The sequence below is a fragment of the Schistocerca nitens genome, chromosome 6 (genome assembly GCF_023898315.1).
Source record: "Schistocerca nitens isolate TAMUIC-IGC-003100 chromosome 6, iqSchNite1.1, whole genome shotgun sequence".
NCBI classification, from domain to species: Eukaryota; Metazoa; Arthropoda; class Insecta; order Orthoptera; family Acrididae; genus Schistocerca; species Schistocerca nitens.
The window spans coordinates 588991951-589017277 of NC_064619.1; the positions used below are offsets into that span (position 1 = coordinate 588991951).

At 45.9% G+C, this 25327-nt stretch overlaps 1 protein-coding gene and 1 pseudogene across 1 annotated transcript in view; both read left to right on the top strand.

Annotated features, from left to right (window-relative positions):
- Positions 1 to 1215: 1215 nt before the first annotated feature.
- The window catches only part of LOC126262846 (probable cytochrome P450 6a14), an 86815-nt gene continuing 62703 nt past the window's right edge, over positions 1216 to 25327 (top strand). The window contains exons 1-2 of the mRNA XM_049959712.1: positions 1216 to 1299; positions 7965 to 8229. Of these exons, the coding sequence (XP_049815669.1) occupies positions 8013 to 8229 (217 nt within the window). The 5' untranslated portion in view covers positions 1216 to 1299; positions 7965 to 8012. The remainder of the gene's footprint in view (positions 1300 to 7964; positions 8230 to 25327) is intronic.
- LOC126263943 (5S ribosomal RNA) lies at positions 7293 to 7410 on the top strand (annotated as a pseudogene).

A 25327-nucleotide genomic window follows, 5' to 3' on the forward strand; every position in this document is an offset into this window, starting at 1 on the left:
TTACGTGCTCTACGATTCGCCAACTGTGTTTTTTAACTTTATGTCGACTTTTTTAACTGTCCCACAATGAACGTCTCCCTGTAAGTGTATATTTTAACCCCCACTGTCTCCCATTTTATCGCCTTTTATATGTATCATTTTCATCTTTTTAATAAATATTTCACTCGTTTGAAGAGCAGCGGATTGCGCTGGTGCCAGCCCTCCCTTTCCCATATGGGGCAGGGGAATTAAAACACAATAGAGGAAAAAAAAAACTAGCTGTCCCCAGTGGCGGGCACTCGCCTGAAGATGGCTGGACGGTTGCCAGCTGAAATGTTGTGGCAAGAAGTCAACATGATCCGGCTGCAATCCCGAAACCCCATACAATACTTTGGACGAATCCCCGCTGAAGGCGCGGTTGGTCGACAATGAACATATGTGCTACTTCTGCTGTGCTTGCTCCGTCAGGCGTCTCCAGTGCATTTGTAAATTGTGCCAACAAAGCACAGCAGACTGCTCTATGTTGTTGTCAGACAATTTACAAACAAAAATCTGCCTGAATCCATCGTTTTCAAATCATTTTTAAAGCATTCATGGATTGTTAAAATCGATACTTCAAGGTCAGTTGTTCTTTTGCAAACAGATCGTACTGGATGCCGCTCAGTCGACTGGACGATGGTCGCACATGTTTCCTCTCGTCTTTTCATACGTCGCTACACGGCCTGTCCCTGATACTGCTTGAAACAAAAGCAAGTTTCTCCGAATCAAGCAGGGTTGCTTTACGAGGTGAAGCGCTCCTGAAACAAATTCTGTCATTTCTTATCCTGCCTCTGGACTTTCATGCATCCACATACACAATACTAATTGCTCTTCAAACGTCCAACTGTGTACACTTACATCACGTATGGCTTCTCATCTGAAACAATACTGAGAACAAAACTTCAATACTGAGAAGAAAATTCAATATTGAGAACAAAATTTTTAGTCAGCTTCAAATTAGGAACACCAATAAGACGTCTATTCATTTTCCCTATTGTGCAAAGCTAAGAGTGATACGGCAACTTCTCGCACGTAGTGTAGATGCTGCCTCTGTCTCAAGTAGTCGACACGTTCGTAATCATTGTCGGTACCTAAGAAGCTGCTTCCTGTTTCCTGTGGAGTCATGCGCCCTTATCGCGTTATCAGGCGCACCTGTCTCTGCGCCGTTCTTATATACAATCTCCATCGCTCGCAAGGAGCACAGTCCACGAAGATATTTGCAAAGTGAAGTCGCGTCCTTGCCGTGCCGAAAGTCAAAAACCTGTAGACCTGGGCTGATAGGTAAGTGTCTAAAAAATAACCTAATACCTATATAAAACATTGCGCGTCCACTGTCATTTCTTCGTCAACGGACGCGTTCTTATTCGAGTGTGGTCTAGAATAAATGACAACTAAAGAGCATCTCACTCCTTTTCCTTAGGTGTCGTACATTCTTACTGAGAATCACTTGCTACGGTCGCAGGTTCGAATCCTGCCTCGGGCATGGGTGTGTGTGATGTCCTTAGGTTAGTTCTAAGTTCTAGGGGACTTATGACCTAAGATGTTGAGTCCCATAGTGCTCAGAGCCATTTGAACCATTTTTGAGAATCACTGTTGTGTAACGCTAAATGTTTCATTTTTTGTGTTTTGACGTCCCGTTGACAGCGATGAAGTCGAAGATGAAGCACAAATTCTGTCAGGAAACGACTGAGTAACCGAACGTTTTGAAGTAACCTTCTGAATTAGAGGCGGAGGCTAGATCCTTGACTATAGAACCGCTTCACTCGCTCAGAAGGGCCTCCTTGATTCCCAGTGTGACGCAAAGATCCACCTTATCACTACCAGATAACAGCAATTAATTCTTTGTATGATAGAAAATAGAGATAGTATGGCTTCTCGTCTAAATACTCTCATATCAGGGAATCCAAACGAAACGTATAAAGCGAAAAATCAATAATCGCAAAATATGGGGAGCAGTAAGATGCTATTTTCAAAGTCTGTAAGGAAAAACATGGAAATTTTTTGTACTCAATTTAAGTTACAGTCAGTATAATCACATATCCGAAGTGTGACGGAGAAGCGGTCTCACCAGTCGGTGGAAAGGGAACTACTCTGACAGTAATTTCAATGAGGTATAAAAAATTTACACGTTTTTCTGTACAGTCTTTGAAAACCGCATCTCCCCACATTTTGCGATCGTTGATTTTTTTCTCTTCTTTATTTATTTTGTTTGTGTAAGGGCGTAATACGAACACCAAACCCGCTGCGATTACATATGTTCCGCGAAGACCATTAGCCTTCAGAATAGCAGCCAGAAGGGTCGCGAGACATTCCACAGCACTGAACAAGATTTCAGCACTCATTCCCGTCACGTGACAGCAATCAGCTGTTTTCAACTTTCTCAGTGAAGTCCACTGACCCCTGTATACTTGCACTTCAAGGAGGTTATCCAGACTTTTTCTTGTTTTTCTGTAAGAAAACCATTCCCAAAATTTATAGACGTACACTATCTGATTTAAGGTATCCGGACACCCTACGTAATACGCGACTGACCACTAGTAGCACCCGCTAGTATAAAAGTAGGCGGGTAGTATCCTGTCGTCCCTCGTCTAAATTCTACAAGTCCTTTGAAATCCTGGAAATATATGCTTTCCGCATCCGCCTACCTTCTACAATTAGCATCATGTACCAACCCATCCATTTCCCACATCTTCCTCTCTTCCTGGAGCACATTCCGATCCGATGCATAATTCGCAAAACCCGGTCCCAGCACCTAGTTTCCCACCGACTAATCAACAATCCTGGTACCCTGCTACGCTACTACATCCATATTCAACCTTCGATGCACCTCCTTGCCTTATCCATCCTCTCTCGCCAGAATTTTAACCACGTCCTACTCACAAACAATGAAATCCGTCACGACATATACCCCTCTTTCCAACCCTAATGACAACGCTCCACCTCACCTCATCATTCAATTTTCTACTTACCTTTTATCTACCTTGCTGACTTCCAGTCGCTGTCTGCGGCTCTACAGGGCCTCATATTCATCACTGCACCTTCATCATGACAATTTTTAGTGTGTCATTTAGCATCAGCATGGGTTTAGAAAACATCGTTCCAGTGAAACACAACTAGCTTTTTATTCACATGAGGTGTTGAGTGCTATTGACAACAGATTTCAGATAAATTTCGTATTTCTGGATTTCCGGAAGGTTTTTGACACTGTACCACACAAGCGGCTCTTAGTGAAATTGCGTGCTTATGGAATATCGTCTCGGTTATATGAATGGATTTGTGATTTCCTGTCAGAGAGGTCACAGTTCGTAGTAATTGACGGAAAGTCCTCGAGTAAAACAGGAGTGATTTCTGGCGTTGCTCAAGGTAGTGCTATAGGCCGTTTGCTGTTCCTTATCTATATAAACGATTTGGGAGACAATCTGAGCAGCTGTCTTCGATTGTTTGCAGATGACGCTGTCGTTTATCGACTAACAAAGTCATCAAAGATCAAAACTAACACAAAAACGATTTAGAAAAAATATTTGAATGGTGCGAAAAGTGGCAGTAGACCCTAGATAACCAAAAGTGTGCGGTCATCCACATGAGTGCTCTAAAAGGAACTCTGTAAACTTCGGTTACACGATAAATCAGTCTAATCTAAAAGCAGTAAATTCAACTAAATACCTAGGTATTACAATTACGAACAAGTTAAATTGGAAGGAACACATAGAAAATGTTGTGGGGAAGGCTAACCAAAGACTGCGTTTTATTGGCAGGACGCTTAGAAAATGTGACAGACCTACTAAGGTGGCACCACGCAAGTCCGTCCTCTTGTAAAATACTGCTGCGCGGTGTGGGATCCTTTCCAGAAACGACTGACGGACTACATCGAAAAAGTTCAAAGAAAGGCAGCACGCTTTGTAATATCGCGAAATATGGGAGAGAGTGTCACAGAAATGATACAGGATTTGGGCTGCAAATCATTAAAAGAAAAGGATTTTCGTTGCAACGGAATCTTCTCACGAAATTCCAGTCACCAACTTTCTCCTCCGAATGGGACAATATTTTCTTGACACCGAACTTCATAGGGAGGAACGATCACCACGATAAAATTAGTGAAATCAGAGCTCGTACGGAAAGATATAGGTGTTCATTCTTTCCGCGCGCTATACCAGATCGGAATAATAGAGAACTGTGAAGGTGGTTCGGTGAACCCTCACTTAAATGTGATTTGCGGAGTATCCATGCAAATGTAGATGTAGATGTAGTACAGTGATACAAAGCTTCTTAATGCTGAAGTCGAAACTTTTAGCAAAAATACCCGATAAATGGCCGGTCGTAGTGGCCGAGCGGTTCTAGGCGCTACAGTCTGGAACCGCGCGACCACTACGGTCGCAGGTTCGAATCCTGCCTCGGGCATGGATGTGTGTGTTGTCCTTAGGTTAGTTAGGTTTAAGTAGTTCTAAGTTCTAGGGGACTGATGGCCTTAGAAGTTAGGTCCCATAGTACTCAGAGCCATTTTGAACCCGGTAAATGTTGACAAACAAGGAGCCTGAATTACACATTCCGTTGTAAACATCGTGAAGTGCGGCTCTCGTGCCATTCTCCAGCGGTGTATCAAGCCTTTAGACTACCTGTTTTCAAATGGCTCGGAGCACTATAGGACTTAACTTCTGAGGTCATCAGTCCCCTAGAACTTAGAACTACTTAAACCTAACTAAGCTAAGGACATCACACACATCCATGCCCGAGGCAGGATTCGTACCTGCGACCGCAGTGGTCGCGCGGTTCCAGACTGTAGCGCCTAGAGCCGGTTGGCTTACGCACATCTGAAATCGTTTTCCTAAGCTCCTTCTGATACTCTATAAGTTAGCATATAACACAATGAGTAGCACTCGTAACTGACACTACCCATAACTGTGTTATAATAAGTGCATCTACAGCCACATCTGCATACATACGAGTACTGTGCAAACCACCGTGCTGTGCGTGACAGACGTTATCTTGCACCACTGCTAGACATTCCTTTACCGTTCCACGCGCAAATGCAGGGAGAGAAAGCGACTGTCTTATGCCTCCGTACGAGCTCTTATTACTCTTGTCTTGTCTTCGCGCTCATCACGAAAAAAAAAAGTACGTTGACGGCAGTAGAATCGTTCTGCAGTCAGCCGAAAATGCCGGCTCTCTAAATATTCTCAGTAGTATGATGTAGAAAGAACATCGCCTTCCCGCTAGTGACTCCTATTCGAGTGCACGAAGCAGCTTCGTAACACTCACTCGAACCTACTGATAACTAATCTACCAGCAAGTACTAGATGTAGTAGCAGTAGCGCCGAAAGGAAACACGTTTTATGTTAGCAGCATATGTTATGTTCTTGCTGCATAAAACGGTGTTCGGCGTCAGAATTGCACATGGTGATGTTTACATCCCAATAGCCGATTCTGGTCGCCTAGCCTTTCAGTTTTAGTACATTTCTCTAATACTTTGACTAAAAGTTTCAAAGCAACATTAGCAAGCATTATACGAGGGTTGGCTGAAAAGTAATGCCTCCACCTTCGTAACTCTTCAACAGTTGGCAGCATTGGTATGCGGCAGGTACTGGCTTGTTCCGTAGCCTCTTCTCTACAGCTCCAGTTGGCGGGAAGGCTTAGTATGAATGGTTTTGTTGTTACAGTGAAAAGTATTGAATCCTGCGCAGACGGTCGGTCTATGCAATTTATGCAACGTGCAGTCATTGAATTCTTGACAGCAGAAAGTGTCACCTCAAAGGAGGTTCATCAGAGAATGAAAGCAGTTGTTGGTGATTGTGTTGGTGTGAGTACTGTGCGTCTTCATTGTCGTAAGGCGAGAGGAGTTCCTGGCAAATTTCAAGTCTGTACGTTTTCATTTCACAAGTCAGCATCTGGGGTACTCATCTTGCACGAATCTTCTGATAGCCAAGCAAAGCAATAATGTGACCCGCACGTTATTGTGAAATGCTGATTGTGCTTGCAGTTTCTCTCTGAATGATACGACGATCGTCCTGAATCCATCTATCAACATTTTGCGGTTGCTGTCACACGACGTCCAACGTTTTGTTTGTCACGCAGGTCAGATGTTCCCGCCTCAAGATCTTTAAACTTACTCGCCCAGCGAAGCACAGCACTCACATCAACACAATCACCATAAACTGCTTTCATTCTCTGGTGAATCTCCTTTGGAGTGACACCTTCTGCTGCTAAAAATTCAATGACTGCACGTTGATTAAATCGCACTGATCGACCATCTGCGCAGGGTTCCATACTTTACACTGTAACAACACAACCGTTCAGTGCTAAGGCTTCCCGCCAACTGGAGCTGTAGAGAAGAGGCTACGGAACAAGCCAGTACCTGCCACATACCAATGCTGCCAACTGTTGAAGAGTTACCGAGGTGGAGGCATTACTTTTTAGTCAACCATCGTATCACAGTATTAGCCTTTTGAAGAGTCTTCGACTGTCATTAAATGTACGAGAGGCGTTCTAATTATTCCCCACACTTTTGGCTGCAAAACCCTACTTTTTAACATAATCTCCGATCGATGCGACAGCCTTACGATACCTTACTGGGAATGTCTGTATGCCCTTATGGCACCACTCTACTGCTCGACGTTGGAGCCAAAGACTTACTGCATCAGTAACTTCCCAATCATCCACGTCCTGCTTCCCACAGGGTGCACCTTCATTGTTTATGGCCTCCTATTAGGTGGCGATGAACCCAGTGGGCATACACCTTTGAGAATCCCAACTAGTGGATGAGTGTGTCAGCACTAACAACATAGACGATCGCTTGAGCAGCGAGGTGTTTGGTTTTGATCCGTCGATCACCTCGAGTGAGAGTATCCGCATATTTCAACACTGCAGCAGTCACAGCTGTTTGCGGCCGTCCGGCAGCGGGGGATCGGACAGGTCTGCGCAACTTGTTGCGATGATGACAGACGTCTCCGACTCGCCGTGCTTTCATTCACGGCCAGGTCTCGCAGACATTCAGCATGCACTTGTCGATATCTGTGATGTTCTGGTTTTCAACCAAAAGGGACTCAATGACAGCTCTCTGCTTGGAACGCTCCTCCCTTACCGAAGTCGTTTTTAAGGCTACGTGTGAAGCCGCCACCAGTCGGAAGTTTAAGAAACGGGAATGTTCGACGATTACTCACAACAGATTTCGCATTTTTTCAGCCGAAATAGGCCGAGAAAAATATGTGTTGTATTACTTATTGAACGCCTCTCGTGTATCATTCCATTCCGAGAAATATACTTGCTTCACTGCATCAGTCGGCAACGTACTTGCCGCAGTGGATACACCGGTTCCCGTCAGATCACCGAAGTTAAGCGCTGTCGGGCGTGTTCGGCACTTGGATGGGTGACCATCCGCGCTGCCATGTTCTGTTGCCATTTTTCGGGGTGCAATAAGCCTCGTGATGCCAACTGAAGAGCTGCTCGACCGAATAGTAGCGGCTCCGGTCAAAGAAAACCATCGTAACGACCGGGAGAGCGGTGTGCTGACCACACGCCCCTCTTATCCGCATCCTCAGCTGAGGTTGACACGGCGATCGGATGGTCCCGATGGGGTACTTACTGTATCAGTCGATACGAGATTTATGAGTATTAACCAAACAACAGAGTTACACGCCACTCTGCGTGCTGCCATTTGCCGACAACCTCGTTTCCATATTTTGAGTCGTTCACGGAATAAAAGGGGTATTGTGACGGACTTGGACGAGTAGCCTGGTGTCCCACAGAAAGCCTTCAGAGGAGTAACCGTAGAGTTGTGACCATATTGTGTAGAGCTGTTGAGGGAGCCATCTCGGCATTCAAGTGACTGAGGAAAACCACAGGAGGAGCTGACGTTTACATCTTCTTAAGAAAGTGACTGCGTCGAGACCGAAGCTTGAAATGGTTCATTCGCAGGTTCTTGGTCATATGTATCTGGTACACATTCTTTTCAGAATCTGCATAGTCCCGACATCCGCTGACCGCAGCAGAGGCTCGCCTTGATGGAGGGTGTGGAGTGGTGCCCGAGAGAGCTGGTGCTGTCGGCGCTGGCGGTGCTGGTGGTGCTGTGGGTGTGCTACTACAGGCACTACATCTACTGGAGCACCAGGGACGTGCCGCAGCTCTGGCCCTGGACGCCGTTTGGCAACACCCGCAAGAGCATTCTCGGCACCCTGAGTATCGCCGATGACCTCGACGAGATGTACCAACGGTTCAGAGGTGAGAACACGCTCCAAATGGACGTAAGAGCATTGACAGCAGAAGGGCCATTTCACAGTTTTAATGTCTTAGCTGAAGCCCTTGTTCCCCTATTTGGCTGTACTAATGAGACCAGTTCTACGCACCTTCCCCGCCTCCTTAGCTAAATGGTCAGTATGTCTGACAGCTATGTGGACGACCATGACTCAATTTCCTGTACTGCCAGAGATTTTTCCCTGGTGGAAGGATTGGAGGCAAGTGCACTCAGCCTCCTGATGTCAGTTAAGGTGCTATATGAGCGGAATGTAGCGGTTCTAACGAGGAGAACACGGCAAGTGCCATATCCCGATTTCCCAGAAGCTTCATTGAGTGGAAGAGTGTTCAAAATAAGCGAACACGCGTCTCGGTTTAGGTGTGGATACTCTATCTTTTACTGAGCAAACTTTGTGCCTCTTAGCGAGTAAGTACATTACTGGCCATTGAAATTGCTACACCAAGAAGAAATGCAGATGATAAACGGGTATTCATTGCACAAATATATTATACTAAAACTGACATGTGATAACATTTTCACGCAATTTGGGGGTATAGATCTTGAGAAATCAGTACCCAGAACAACAACCTCTGGCCGTAATAACGGCCTTGATATGCCTGGGCATTGAGTCAAACAGAGCTTGGATGGCGTGTACAGGTACAGCTGCCCATGCAGATTCAACACTATACCACAGTTCATCAACAGTAGTGACTGGTGTATTGTGACGAGCCAGTTGCTCGGCCACAACTGACCAGACGTTTTCAATTGGTGAGAGATCTGGAGGATGTGCTGGCCAGGGCAGCAGTCGAACATTTTCTGTATCCAGAAGGGCCCGTACAGGACCTGCAACATGCGGTCGTGCATTATCCTACTGAAATGTAGGGTTTCGCAGGGATCGAATGAAGGGTAGAGCCACGGGTCGTAACACATCTGAAATGTAACGTCCACTGTTCAAAGTGCCGTCAATGCGAACAAGAGGTGACCGAGACGTGTAACCAATGGCACCCCAAACCATCACGCCGGGTGATACGCCAGTATGGCGATGACGAATACACGCTTCCAATGTGCGTTCATCGCGATGTCGCCAAACACGGATGCGAGCATCATTATGCTGTAAACAGAACCTGGATTCATCCGAAAAAATGACGTTTTGCCATTCGTGTACCCAGGTTCGTCGTTGAGTACACCAACGCATGCGCTCCTGTCTGTGATGCAGCGTCAAGGGTAACCGCAGACATGGTCTCCGAGCTGATAGTCCATGCTGCTGCAAACGTCGTCGAACTGTTCGTGCAGATGGTTGTTTTCTTGCAAACGTCCCCTTCTGTTGACTCAGGGATCGAGACGTGGCTGCACGATCCGTTACAGCTATGCGGATAAGATGGCTGTCATCTCGACTGCTAGTGATACGAGGCCGTTGGGATCCAGCACGGCGTTCTGTATTACCCTCCTGAACCCACTGATTCCATATTCTGCTGACAGTCATTGGATCTCGACCAACGCGAGCAGCAATGTCGCGATATGATAAACCGCAATAGCGATAGGCTACAATCCGACCTTTATCAAAGTCGGAAACGTGATGGTACGCATTTCTCCTCCCTACGCGAGGCTTCACAACAACGTTTCACCAGGCAACGCCGGTCAACTGCTGTTTGTGTATGAGAAATCTGTTGGAAACTTTCCTCATGTCAGCATGTTGTAGGTGTCGCCACCGCCGCCAACCTTGTGCGAATGCTCTGAAAAGCTAATCATTTGCATATCACAGCATCTTCTTCGTGTCGGTTAAATTTCGCGTCGGTAGCACGTCATCTTCGTGGTGTAGTAATTTTAATGGCCAGTAGTGTAGTTCAACCAAAGCGCTGGCACAGTGGCCAGTGTCACGGTTTAACACTTTATCCTCCCGTGTTCGAAACTTGATTATTATTTTTAATTTTATTTTTGTTTTTATTTTATCAACCCGTGTCCGTAAAAGATTACTGCACGAATGTTTTCCCGCATATATTGTAATAACGTTGACCTTATTCATCTACTAATTGTATGTATAGTGAATGAAAAAAGTACACAATAACTCCATGGAAATAATTTGAAATTCTTTTCGGTGGAATTCCTGTACCGTATCTTGATTCATTCAATCAGTTGCCACTTTTGGAAAAGTGATCCTTTAAAAGTGCTTTGCCGCGAAATTATTGCCAACGCGTGAAGTCTTCAGCAATGTTAACGACGTTTCTTTCCCGAGCGAGATTCATATCAAGAAATGTCGCTGTGGCAAAGCCTTTGCGCGATGTTCCTGGTGTTTGGAATTACTATGTTTCATATATTTTTACGATCGGTATCCCCCAAGGAGATGCACCACATCTTCCTAAAGAATAAACAAGAATAAATTACAAGAGTTTACAAAAGAATTGATATAACAATGGAGTATAAGAACATGATAATTTAAAAAGATTGTAAATCCAGAAAATAGCATACACTCATACATCATGAAATAAATGTATGACACATGTAGCGTAACCCAGTTGTTATTACAGTTAATATAACGTCTTTATATACTCCAACTTGATAAGAAACGTTCGTGTAGTAACCTCCTGCGTACATGAGTAGATAAATGAAAAAATGAAATAAATAAAAACAGTAATCATATTTCGAACACGGGACACGAAAGTGAGAGGCCACGACGCTAGCCACCAGTTGTGCTGAGCTTATCGTGCGCTACAAGGCATCTGAGGTATTTCGAAAACTTCGATGGCCGTTTCCTCAGAAAAGGTCGACTACGGAAAAGACGAGAAACGTGGTCGCATATTTTGTCTTTACTTCCACTGACCGAAGTTTCTGCGAAATCGAGTTATGGCACTTGCCGTGTTCTCCTCGTAAGTCCTGGGAAGCTGGCAGTGGCTGGGAGTGTGGTTTGATGATCCAGTACCCCTCCAAATCGCATCCAAATGACGCCATTGGCAGCGGATAACACGGCGGTCGGTCGGAACTCTATGGCCCGACAGGGCCAGTAGACCGTATTACACACCTTGCACAGTCAGCTGATTTCGGTCCCAATTACCACTTTCAAGTGATCAATAACTGCACTACATTAGTTTTGACAGCGAGCTCAGGTTTTTTCACCTATTGTAGTCGATTCTTGCCTCTCACTGTGAATGTAGCAAACAAGTAGCGAACGCATACGTGTATCTGTGGCGCTTGTTCTCTACAGTTCAGAGGTTGTTGTCAGGTTAAATTCTATTGCAAACAAACCCGTATCAAGTTCTCAGAAGATAACACGATAGGAGCGCACGACTCATTTCCCACTATCATAGTTACATTGCATTACACATGGAATTCTGTGAACTACTGGTAAATCGTAGCGTATCGCATATTTTAGTGTCGATCACTAATGAGAAGTTCAATTGAAAGATTGCTTTCGAAAGGGAGTTAGTGCCCCTTATGATTTGTTGTGGGATGGTCTCTATTAAAAATGGGAGCATTGGCGGCCCACACTCAATCTTGACTGTGCAGTAAACTTCACGGTGAGCAGTCAGAGCAGGACTTAACATATTTACAAATCTATCGACAGAAAGACAAATGTTCGTAACAGCTGTGAAGTCAGTCAAACATTGCAACTACTGCCAGCTCCATGGAGTGTTCGCCATACGCTGCACGAACACTTTGTGAGGATGGGATACCTAATAAACATCTACGTCAGATCTGTTCACTATAGAAAATTCATATACACAGACCACCATCGGCTTAGTTCGTATCTTGGTGGCTAGAGGGAAACCTCATACCGTGTGCTGTACGACGTACTAGAATCATTCTTTTGGCGTGTACCAACGTGTGCCGCGACTTTTCAGTCCAGACAGTCTTTCCCTGTGTTCCGAGGGGAAAATGCTGATGTTCCTGCATCCACGCTAATCTCTGTATGCCCAGTGAGCTGCAGTTTCAGGTTTACTCGTACAGAGCTTTGGATAATGTGCCCGATTAGTAAGATGGTTGTATCCAGAATGAAATTTTCACTCTGCAGCGGAGTGTGCGCTGATATGAAACTTCCTGGCAGATTAAAACTGTGCGCCGGACCGAGACTCGAACTCGGGACCTTTGCCTTTCGCGGGCAAGTGCTCTTCCGAGTCTCGGTCCGGCACACAGTTTTAATCTGCCAGGAAGTTTCAAGATGGTTATAGGTTGTATGCAGCTCATACGTTGTTGGCCATTCCTGAAATGTCGTACTGTGGATAGTGCATCCACTGTGACAGTGCCAGCTAGTTGACTGTGAGCCCTGTTATCCGTACTTTGTTGACTGCAGGAAAGCAGTGGATCTCGGCAGCGGCAGTTTTACCAGAGTACACGTCTTCACAATGCCTGCTTGTTCTGAGAGATGGAGAGTCCCATGCAACTAGTCACGATCTGATAAGAAGGTCTGACGTATCTTGACCGTCTTCAGGAGAAATGCGACTAAGATTGCCAGGTCTAAAGACACCACGACCACGTGCCACGTTGATACGCAACATTTTCTTACCCATTACTTAAATTTGAAACTTCAGTTTCTGCCTTTAGCATGAATTATCGCCGCGCGGGATTATCCGAGCGGTCTGGGGCGCTGCTGTCATGGGCTGTGCGGCTGGTCCCGGCGGAGGTTCGAGTCTTCCCTCGGGCATGGGTGTGTGTGTGTGTTTGTCCTTAGGATAATTTAGGTTAAGTAGTGTGTAAGCTTCGGGACTGATGACCTTAGCAATTAAGTCCCATAAGATTTCACACACATTTAAACATTAATTATCTTTATACGAGGGCAGTTCAATAAGTAATGCAACACATTTTTTTTCTGAAACAGGGGTTGTTTTATTCAGCATTGAAATACACCAGGTTATTCCCCAATATTTTAGCTACACAACACTATTTTTCAACGTAATCTCCATTCAATGCTACGGCCTTACGCCACCTTGAAATGAGGGCCTGTATGCCTGCACGGTACCATTCCACTGGTCGATGTCGGAGCCAACGTCGTACTGCATCAATAACTTCTTCATCATCCGCGTAGTGCCTCCCACGGATTGCGTCCTTCATTGGGCCAAACATATGGAAATCCGACGGTGCGAGATCGGGGCTGTAGGGTGCATGAGGAAGAACAGTCCACTGAAGTTTTGTGAGCTCCTCTCGGGTGCGAAGACTTGTGTGAGGTCTTGCGTTGTCATGAAGAAGGAGAAGTTCGTTCAGATTTTTGTGCCTACGAACACGCTGAAGTCGTTTCTTCAATTTCTGAAGAGTAGCACAATACACTTCAGAGTTGATCGTTTGACCATGGGGAAGGACATCGAACAGAATAACCCCTTCAGCGTCCCAGAAGACTGTAACCATGACTTTACCGGCTGAGGGTATGACTTTAAACTTTTTCTTGGTAGGGGAGTGGGTGTGGCGCCACTCCATTGATTGCCGTTTTGTTTCAGGTTCGAAGTGATGAACCCATGTTTCATCGCCTGTAACAATCTTTGACAAGAAATTGTCACCCTCAGCCACATGACGAGCAAGCAATTCCGCACAGATGGTTCTCCTTTGCTCTTTATGGTGTTCGGTTAGACAACGAGGGACCCAGCGGGAACAAACCTTTGAATATCCCAACTGGTGAACAATTGTGACAGCACTACCAACAGAGATGTCAAGTTGAGCACTGAGTTGTTTGATGGTGATCCGTCGATCATCTCGAACGAGTGTGTTCGCACGCTCCGCCATTGCAGGAGTCACAGCTGTGCACGGCCGGCCCGCACGCGGGAGATCAGTCTTGCTTGACCTTGCGGCGATGATGACACATGCTTTGCCCAACGACTCACCGTGCTTTTGTCCACTGCCAGATCACCGTAGACATTCTGCAAGCGCCTATGAATATCTGAGATGCCCTGGTTTTCCGCCAAAAGAAACTCGATCACTGCCCATTGTTTGCAACGCACATCCGTTACAGACGCCATTTTAACAGCTCCGTACAGCGCTGCCACCTGTCGGAAGTCAATGAAACTATACGAGACGAAGCGGGAATGTTTGAAAATATTTCACAAGAAATTTCCGGTTTTTTCAACCAAAATTGGCCGAGAAAAAAAAATATGTTGCATTACTTATTGAACTGCCCTCGTATACAAAGAAGAGAGTCTGTTTGTAATTCATACAAATCTACTGTTTTATTCTGCACGCTTTGCCTTCAGGACCAGCGAATTATCATTGCCTACGCAAGATATCGTAACCTCATTTGAAACATATATGTATGTAGTATATAAAGGGGAAAGGTTGTTACCAAAAAAACTCTTGACCGATATATATATAATTTGACATGACTGCAAACTCATATTTATTGATTAGTTGCCGTCCAGTGTGGCCGAGCGGTTCTAGGCGCTTCAGTCTGGAACCGCGCTATCGCTACGGTCGCTGGTTCGAATCCTGCCTCGGACAGGGATGTGTATGATGTCCTTAGGTTAGTTAGGTTTAAGTAGTTCTAAGTTCTAGGGGACTGATGAGCTCAGATGTTAAGTCCCATAGTGCTCAGAGCCATTTGAACCATTGATTAGTTGCTGTTATTACATATGTCATATACCATAGAAGATACTTTAGTCCGCGTTACATAGTTATTTTTATTAAAATCCACAGTGCCATAATGCAGTTGGTGGGTACAGTTCCAATAAAATCACTAGATCGGTAGGTCGGCGGCCGACCAAAAGATCGAAGAGAACCGAAGAATTCCCAAACAGTGACGTAATCATAAACATATCTGAAAAAGTGAAAACAGAGCTGAAACAGTGGAAGACGTATTCTCCAAAAACACAATGTGATACTTATTGCAAAATGTAACAACAGGTCGCGCAACTAATCGTCTTTTCAAACGAGTGAAGACGGACTCATTCGTCGCATTCCGTTGACATCCAGTCATCCAAAAAATGTCCTTCGATTTAAAGCGACGGCTATTTCCAATGCGGCTTGCTTTTACTATGAGTGTCAATAAAGCGCAGATCCAATTTCTTTGTGTGCCAATTATTAAGCATCACGGGCAATGCCGAACACTGCAGCTAGTAAAATATAAAGTCTCTGAGTACGTTGTCTATCGTTTAATCGAGCTAGATTCCACAGTGGTTGAGGTTCAGGGATCACATTTGAGAGGATCGGGGAAATACTCCCGAAACGGATCGCCATGTTCCTAATTAAAATGTAACGTGAATGTTAACTGTGCGGTAGCAATACAACACAAATATTTCCTAACAGTAACAGGCTTTGCACTTAATCTCTCAGGTCACACTCAAGGGTTAAATGTATACAGTTGAGATAGGTTAAAACGAGTGATGAACAGAGAAGTACTGCACCGGGTCGGTGTGAAAGCTGTGCGCTGACTAGCTTGTCTCAGTGATATACGACCCGGCTTACGAGTAACGCCACCTACGCTCTGAACAGTTTCAGACAGCGTTATTCACCAGTAAGTCACCTCACTTTTGAAGAACACCTCCTGGCGTATGCATTTCTCATAGCCAATGGCTTCAGCGCTGTTCTGCGTGGGTTTATCAATTACACGAATGACTGTACGACATTTCTGTATAGGATGTTTCAAGGCAGTACAGACAAATTTTGAGGAATTATATTTCAGTTACAGAAGATCATTTATCATCGTTTATAAGATACGCGCGTGACGTGATGAAGTACGCGGCTGGTCCCGGCGGAGGTTAGAGTCCTCCCTCGGGCATGGGTGTGTGTGTGTTTGTCCTTAGGATAATTTAGGTTAAGTAGTGTGTAAGCTTAGGGACTGATGACCTTAGCAGTTAAATCCCTTAAGATTTCACACACATTTGAACATCTTTTTTTTTGTGATGAAGTACAATGCGCCGTAGCCTGATAGAGGTAGTAAGAAAACTATTCAGACCATAACAACGCTCCTCTTTCTTCAATATATATTGAAGCGCCAAAGAAACTGGTATAGGCATGCGCATTCGAATACAGAGGTATGTAAACAGGTAGAACACGGCGCTGCGGTCGGCAACGCCTATATAAGACAACAAGCGTCCGGCGCAGTTGTTAGATCGGTTACTGCTGCTACAGTGGCAATTTATCAAGATTTAAGTGAGTTTTGAACGTTGGCGCACGAGCGATGGGACACAGCACTCCGAGGTGGCGATGAAGTGGGGATTTTCCCGCACGACTATTTCATGAGTGTACCGTGAATATCAGGAACCCGGTAAAACATCAAATATCCGACATCGATGCTGCCGGAAAAAGATCCTGCAAGAACTGGACCAACGACGACTGAAGACGATCATTCGACGTGACAGATTTGCAACCTGACCGCTGCTGCAGATTCCAATGCTGGGCCATCAACAAGTGTCAGAGTGCGAACCATTCAACAAAACATGATCGAAATGGGTTTTCGGGGACGAAGGTCCGCTCGTGTACCGTTGATGACTGCAAGACACAAGGCTTTACGGCTCGCTTGGGCCCGTCAACAGCGACGTTGGACTGGTGATGACTGGAAGCATATTGCTTGGTAGGACGAGCCTCGTTTCAAATTGTACCGAGCGCATGGATGTGTACGGGTATGGAGACAACCTCATGAATCCAGAGACCCTGCATGTCAGCAGGAGACTGTTCAAACTGGTGAAGGCACTGTAATGATGCGGAGCGTGTGCAGTTGGAGTGATATTGGACCCCTGATACGTCTAGATACGACTCTGAAAGATAACACGTACGTAAGCATCCTGTCTGATCACCTGCATCCACTCATGTCCATTGTGCATTACGACGGACTTGGGTAATTACAGCAGGACAATGCAACACCACAGACGTCGAGAATTGTTACAGAGTGGTTCCAGTAACACTCTTCGGAGTTTAAACACTTCCGCTGCCATCAGCCTCTCCAGACGTGAACATAATTGAGCATATCTGGGATGCCTTGCAACGATCTGTTCAGAAGACATCTCCTCCCCCTCGTACTCTTACGGATTTATGGACAGCCCTGCAGGATTCATGGTTTCAATTACATCCACCACTACTTCAGACATTGCTCTAGTCCATACCACGTCGTGTTGCGGCACTTCTATGTGCTCACTGGGGCCCTACACGATATTAGCCAGGTCTACCAGTTTCTTTGGCTCTTAAGTGAACTAGATCGCCCAAGCGACCATTGTTATCGTACATTAATTTCTTGTGGTGTTATGTAATCGAGTTCAAGCAACAGACAGAAATTTCCATATGGACTAACAGGGAAGAAAATTTTCACAAAATCCAGATACTTTATAGAAGTGTAGTTTTTTTTCACTGTATATGCCTTTTCAATTCGTTTAAAATTATTACAAATTTGTACGCTGCTAGTAGACCCAGTATTATAACCTAACGCATTGTGCGTTAGTTTTTTTTTATTTATTTATTCGTGTCAGAAGCACCACGGATACAGGAATATAAAAAAAATGAATAGCACACAGAAAAAAAAATTAATTACAGGCATATGAAAATATATATAAAATATATATACAAATATGTGTGCACAGAAACAAAATGTTATAGGCATTTGGCCCATAAGTGGGCTACGTCGACAGCATCTGGGGTTGCCAACATCAGATCCTCTAAAGTGCAGTGTGAAGGACATTCAGGGCAGTTATACATGTGCTGGGTCGTCTGCACCTCTCCACAGTCGCAGAGATTAGATGTAGTAGAATATCCCCACTTCAGAAGGTTATCTCTTGACCGCGCAGTGTTGGTGCGTAGCCTGTTTAGTGATCTCCAGACCACCCAGTCCTCATCGTAACCTGGTGCCAATTCTTCCTTTGGTTCCATTCAGTGCCCTTCTCCCGACCGCTTCCATCTCTCCACCCTAGATCCAGGTTGGTCGCTAAAATCTTCGGTTGCTCTGAGAAAACTGCGTCTAGATTTCAAGCGTTTGGTGGCTGGCTGAGTTTTGTGGAGGGGGTGGCTCTCTGCCATCTCAGCCCTCGCTCTTTCACTATAGGCTGCCGCTTCTCTTCGCACTGCAGGAGGTGCAATCCCAGCAAGATGGTAGAGCTTGTCTGTTGGCGTCGGTTTCAGACATCCAGTGACGAGCCTGCAGGTCTCGTTCAGAGCAATGTCGACCTGTTTAGCGTGGGTAGAGTTGTACCAGACACTGCTTGCATATTCGCCTGCTGGGAAGCAAACTGCTAGCGCTGTGGTCCTCACTACCTCTGGCTTTGCTCCTCAGGAGGAGTTCGTTATTTTCCGAAGAATATTATTTCTGCCGCTCACCTTCATTTTGGTGTTTGTACGCCAGAGCCCTGTCTAGGGTTACTCCTAGGTATTTGGGGTTAACGCAGTGTTCGAGGAGTGTGTCCTTCCAGAAGACACGCAGCTTACGGGATGCCTGCTTGTTACGGAGATGGAAGGCGCAAACTTGTGTTTTGCTAGGGTTCGGCTTGAGTTGATTGTCGGCGTAGTACTGACAGAGCATGTCTAGCGCATCCGTGAGCTTTGTCTCAACGTCCTCAAAGGAGTCACCCTGTACGGCCATAGCACGGTCATCGGCGTAGATATAGTTTTCCGTACCTGCTGCAGTGGTTGATCGTTGGTGTATATGTTAAAAAGTAAGGGTGTCAGTACGCTGCCCTGAGGGAGACCATTTTTCTGGGCCCGCCACCTGCTATGCATCCCTTGGAATTCCACAGAGAACCTACGGTTCTCTAACAGACTTCTAACTGTGGATGTGAATTTAAAGTCCCTGGTAATGGCATACAGATTCTTCATTAGCAGACGTAAGTTGACGGTGTCATATGCGGCTGTAAAGTCTATAAAGGCGACAGCGGTTATTTTCCGGTTCTCATAGCCGTCTTCAATCAGCTGCGTGAGGTTAATTACCTGAGATGTAGTGCTTTTCCCTGGGCGGAAACCTGCTTGTTGGGGGATTAGGTAGGGTTCTATGGCACTGGAGAGGCGATCCTGGAGTATTCTTTCAAAGATTTTAAAGATATGGCAGAGAAGTGATACGGGTCGGAAATTTCTGGGGTCATCAGCATTTTTGCCTGGTTTTAAAATGGCAATAACTTTAGCCTTCCTCCAGATTGTGGGAATCTGACCTGTTTCCATGCAATTGTTAAACAGTTTCAGTAGCCATTGTTTAACGTTGGGACCAAAGTGTTTAATCTGTTCAACAAAAATCCCGTCCAGGCCCGGGGCCTTCCTTAGCTTGCATTTCGCTATGGCTTTGTCCAGATCTGCCATTGTGAGAGGGGTGGCCAGAGTTGAATTTTCTTGGTGTTCAGTCCTGTCTATTTTGGTCTCCGACTTCCTGATTTTGGTGTCGGGTTTCCCATTCTTGAGAAGCTGGTGGGCTATTTGGTCGGCTGTGACGGGAGCATGTCCTGGAGAGAAAGTCGGGTCATTGTTGAGACGTTTAAGGGGTGTCCAGGCTTTCTGACTGCTCCTTTTCATGTCCAATTCATTTATTGTCCTCAGCCATTTCTCTCTCCTGGTTTTAGCTAGTGACTCGGTTAGCTGCTCGCCCGCAGTGATAGTTTCCGCGGATAGAGGGTTTGCGTCAAACAGTGTCAGGTATTGCTGCAACTGATCCTCTAATTCTGGCCTAAGGCCTTCAACATAATTGCTTCTGCATCCTCTAGGGATCGATTGCTTGGAACACCACTGCACAGCCTTCACGAAATTGTCATAGAATCTTCCATGAGGTTTTGAAAGGTTGACCATTCTGCTTTCTTAAAATTGTACCTACGGTGAAAAGGTACGCTATGGGGTTTAACAACAGATGTGATCTGGCACATTATTGGACGGTGCTGGGTGTTTGGTATTGGTGAGCAAACTCCTTTTGAGCATTGGGACGTTACTTGATGGCTAACGAATATGAGGTCCGGGTTATAACCTCTCCCCCATCTGCCACTGTTGTAGGAAGCTGGCAGTTTATTGTCATGTATCAGTTTTAGGTTGTTTAGCTCGGCCCAGCAAATCACAGCCGTGCCATTGTCGTCGTCTTCTTGGTAGCCCCACTGCGTACTGTGGCTGTTGAAATCACCGATTACAAAATTAATTCTGTCTTTATTAAAATTGTTTACGTTGGAGCTGGAAAAATCCACAGTTGGTGGTTTGTACACTGATGTAACAGTGCAGTCACTAAGTTCAATGGTTAGCACTTCAGTATCATTGATGTCGTTTATTCTGCTTGAAAGGATCTGTATGTTTGGCCTGGTAAAGATTGCGCTGCCATACTCTCGGTGTGGCCTTTCAGCTACTAGTCGCATGCCGTTTATCTTGGGTCTTTTGAGTGTGCTATCTCTGTGAGTTTCTTGTAGACACAGGACGTCACATTTCTCTTTCTGACAGAGGTCTTGTAGTAGACGTTCTTTGCATGCAGACAGGCCTTCAGTATTTACAGAGATAATCGTCAGTGCTGGGCCTGATAAGGTCCTTTTCTGTAGGATTGTCATGTTGCTTCCGGAGTGAAAGGATCAGCCGGTATACAACCGCCCAGGGGACGCCCGAGTATGTGTATTGCATTCACATACTCTTCGTGGAGGCTCCTTTCTTGTCCCCCTGCGTTAGGTTATAATAGTATGTTGTACACTAGCTTACGAGACATGGAGGTGAACCAGAACCGGATGGGCTATACGCAGCGGATTAACAATCGTCGGTCTGGCATTCCGGGCAGCCTGAGTGTGATTTTTTGGCGATTTTCCAAGCACATTGAGGGAAATTCTGGGGTGTTCCTCAATCTCGGCCTCAGAAAATACGATATGTAAACAGTTAAAATAGGGTAACACATAGAACAAAGTTTACATTATTGACAGACGCTTTTAGGTTAACCGACGACTGTGGCGATAGAAGGGGCATCCCCGCCAGCAACTTAATACAAATATTGCTAAATCTTGGAAAAACAGCGGACCCCACAGGGCAGCATAAACCAAAGGGGTCCAGGCCAGAGGAGGTAGAGAGTATTTATTTATTTAGCGAGTGGCTTACAGAATTATATTTTAAAAGTACATACAATTGAGTTGATATAATGTAATATATATGCAGAAAATACACTCCTGGAAATTGAAATAAGAACACCGTGAATTCATTGTCCCAGGAAGGGGAAACTTTATTGACACATTCCTGGGGTCAGATACATCACATGATCACACTGACAGAACCACAGGCACATAGACACAGGCAACAGAGCATGCACAATGTCGGCACTAGTACAGTGTATATCCACCTTTCGCAGCAATGCAGGCTGCTATTCTCCCATGGAGACGATCGTAGAGATGCTGGATGTAGTCCTGTGGAACGGCTTGCCATGCCATTTCCACCTGGCGCCTCAGTTGGACCAGCGTTCGTGCTGGACGTGCAGACCGCGTGAGACGACGCTTCATCCAGTCCCAAACATGCTCAATGGGGGACACATCCGGAGATCTTGCTGGCCAGGGTAGTTGACTTACACCTTCTAGAGCACGTTGGGTGGCACGGGATACATGCGGACGTGCATTGTCCTGTTGGAACAGCAAGTTCCCTTGCCGGTCTAGGAATGGTAGAACGATGGGTTCGATGACGGTTTGGATGTACCGTGCACTATTCAGTGTCCCCTCGACGATCACCAGTGGTGTACGGCCAGTGTAGGAGATCGCTCCCCACACCATGATGCCGGGTGTTGGCCCTGTGTGCCTCGTTCGTATGCAGTCCTGATTGTGGCGCTCACCTGCACGGCGCCAAACACGCATACGACCATCATTGGCACCAAGGCAGAAGCGACTCTCATCGCTGAAGACGACACGTCTCCATTCGTCCCTCCATTCACGCCTGTCGCGACACCACTGGAGGCGGGCTGCACGATGTTGGGGCGTGAGCGGAAGACGGCTTAACGGTGTGCGGGACCGTAGCCCAGCTTCATGGAGACGGTTGCGAATGGTCCTCGCCGATACCCCAGGAGCAACAGTGTCCCTAATTTGCTGGGAAGTGGCGGTGCGGTCCCCTACGGCACTGCGTAGGATCCTACGGTCTTGGCGTGCATCCATGCGTCGCTGCGGTCCGGTCCCAGGTCGACGGGCACGTGCACCTTCCGCCGACCACTGGCGACAACATCGATGTACTGTGGAGACCTCACGCCCCACGTGTTGAGCAATTCGGCGGTACGTCCACCCGGCCTCCCGCATGCCCACTATACGCCCTCGCTCAAAGTCCGTCAACTGCACATACGGTTCACGTCCACGCTGTCGCGGCATGCTACCAGTGTTAAAGACTGCGATGGAGCTCCGTATGCCACGGCAAACTGGCTGCCACTGACGGCGGCGGTGCACAAATGCTGCGCAGCTAGCGCCATTCGACGGCCAACACCGCGGTTCCTGGTGTGTCCGCTGTGCCGTGCGTGTGATCATTGCTTGTACAGCCCTCTCGCAGTGTCCGGAGCAAGTATGGTGGGTCTGACACACCGGTGTCAATGTGTTCTTTTTTCCATTTCCAGGAGTGTATGTATGCACAGGAAGTAAACGAAGCTGGAGAACCGGCAGTAGACAGAAGAAGTTGAACGATCCATTTTTCATCTTATCTCGATAACCAAGGATTTTAACCAGTTAATTGCTGCGGGAGTTGCTTCTGCAAAGTCTCTGCAGGTACCCGCAAATTCCTTCTTGGGCGTTCGTGCAAAATGTGTTCTTGTTCCGATGTTCCGCAGTCGCACTAGTCATCATCGGTAAGTCCCCACTTGTGTAGCTTTGCTTTGCTCACGGAGTGGCGAGTTCTCATACGGTTGAGGAAGATCCATGTTTTTCCTGGCTGTTTCATTTCAGGCAGTTGGAAGGTCGGACATATGTCGCCTAATTTCTTATGACTATGGAACGCCGTCCACTGATTTCGCCATTCATCTCTTAGATTATAGCTTTCTAGGACGAGTTGGCCAGCGTTTATCCAGGCTGGTTCTCTAGATTTTAATCGAGTGATTGGTAAGTTGTTTAATGTTTCATGAATAGGTAGGCGTCTGGATCTTTTGAGTTTAATCCATTCATATGTTACTGCTTGTTGTCCTCGGAGATTTAGAGGGGCAGTATTGGCGAGTACTGACAGCCAAGGCGTTGGTGTGAATTTCAGAGCTCCTATCACGACCCTAATCGTACAAAGCACAACAAAAATAGTTCTTGTGAGAAATTATTGACGTGGGAGAGAGCGTTGTAGTCTGGGGAATGTTTTGGTGGCATCTCGTCATTTTGAAAGGCACAATGGATCAACACATGTAAGCATCTAGACTTGGGGACCATCTCCACCCTTACATGCAGATTGTTTTTGCTCAGCACAAGGGCATCTACTAGCGGGGCAATGTAATGTGCCACACACTTAGGCAAGTACGTGCGTGGTTCGAAGAGCACCAAGGTGAGTAAACCGTACGCCCCTGATCACCAAACTCCGCAGATTGAAACCCAATCGAGAATCCGTGGGACCACGTCGTTCAGGATATCCACGCCACGGAAACGAGAAACCTGGTGCAGCTGGCTACGCAAATGGTGTTGGCATGAATCCACATCCCAATCGGTACCTTCCAGAACCTCACTGTCAGTCTTCCTGCTCGTCTCGCAGCGGTCCGCGCTTCAAAAACTGGTTACACACGTTTTTGACAGGTGGTCGCATGAACGTGATTGGAGAGTGTACTTCGTATAGGTCCCACATACTTAAACAATATTCGAGGATCAGTAGCACAGGTTTTTTTGGAAGCAGTCTCATTTATAGATTCATCGCATTTTCCCTGTATCGTGCCAATGAAAATATGTCTCTCACCTGCTTCATCTACTACTGAGCGTATATAATCACTTCATTACACATGCCTACAAAGTGTTGAGTCCAGGTATTTGTAGAAGGTGAGTGATCCCGGTTGTTACTCACTGATATTTTTGCGTTTTATGAAGTGCACACTTGTACATTTCTGAACATTTAAAACAAGTTGCCAAAATTCGCACCACTTTCAAACAGATATTGTAGTCACAGGATACTAAGTTATCACGTTTTGTGACGTGCGGAATTTTACATTTTCACCATTTAAAGCAAATTACCAAAATTTGCACTACTTTCAAATACCACCAGAGCCAGACAAAATATTTGTGGAGCCTTACTCAGATAATACTTCACTATAGATAACAGCGTCATTTGCAAAAGATCTGAAGCTACTATAAACTTGTCTGCCACGCAATTAATATGCAATATGAACGGCAGTGATGCTAACACACTTCCCTGGGGCACTCCTGAAGTTACTTCTACATCTGCCAGTGACTCTCCTAAGTCTTTCCCACCAAGAAATCCTTAATCCGGTCGCAAATTTACTTGATACTCTACACGATCGTACTTTCGTTAACAAGACTTAGAGTGGTTCAAAATGTTCAAATGGCTCTGAGCACTATGGGACTCAACTTCTGAGGTCATCAGTCCCCTAGAAATTAGAACTACTTAAGCCTAATTAACCTAAGGACATCACACACATCCATGCCCGAGGCAGGATCCGAACCTGCGACCGTAGCGGTCGCGCGGTTCCAGACTGTAGCGCCCAGAACCGCTCGGCCACCCCGGCCGGCAGTTAGAGTGGTGTTGAGTCAAATGCTTTTCGGAACTCATGAAATAAAGCATTTATCTCATTGCCTTAAACCATGGCTTTCAGGATGTCATGTCAGAAAAGTGCGAGTTGGGTTTTGCATGATGGATGTTTTCGGAATCCATGCTGGGTGGCACAGAGAAGGCTATCCTGCTCGAGATACGGAATTGCTTTGCACCTCGGAATATGCTCAAAGATTCTACAACAGATGAATGTCACTTGACAGTTGTTTTATGAATCACGTTTACTACCCGTCTTGTAGATGAGTGTGACCTTTGCTTTCTTCTAGGTGTGAGGATTTTATGGTTAAAGGAGGTGTTATATCAGTCGCAGATTCTGTACAGAACCTTATAGAGATTCCTCTGGGCTCTGGAGTTTTGTTCAGTATTTGCGATTTCAGTTGCTTCTAATATCTGACACTAACATCTATGTCACCCATCTTTGCAGTGGTGCAAGAACTGATCTGGAAGAGTCGTCTTGTATCTTCTTTTTGCGAAGAAAAATTTGAAAACAGATTTTAGCATTTCTGCTTGTGCTTTGCTAATCCCAGTTTCAGTTTCTGCGTC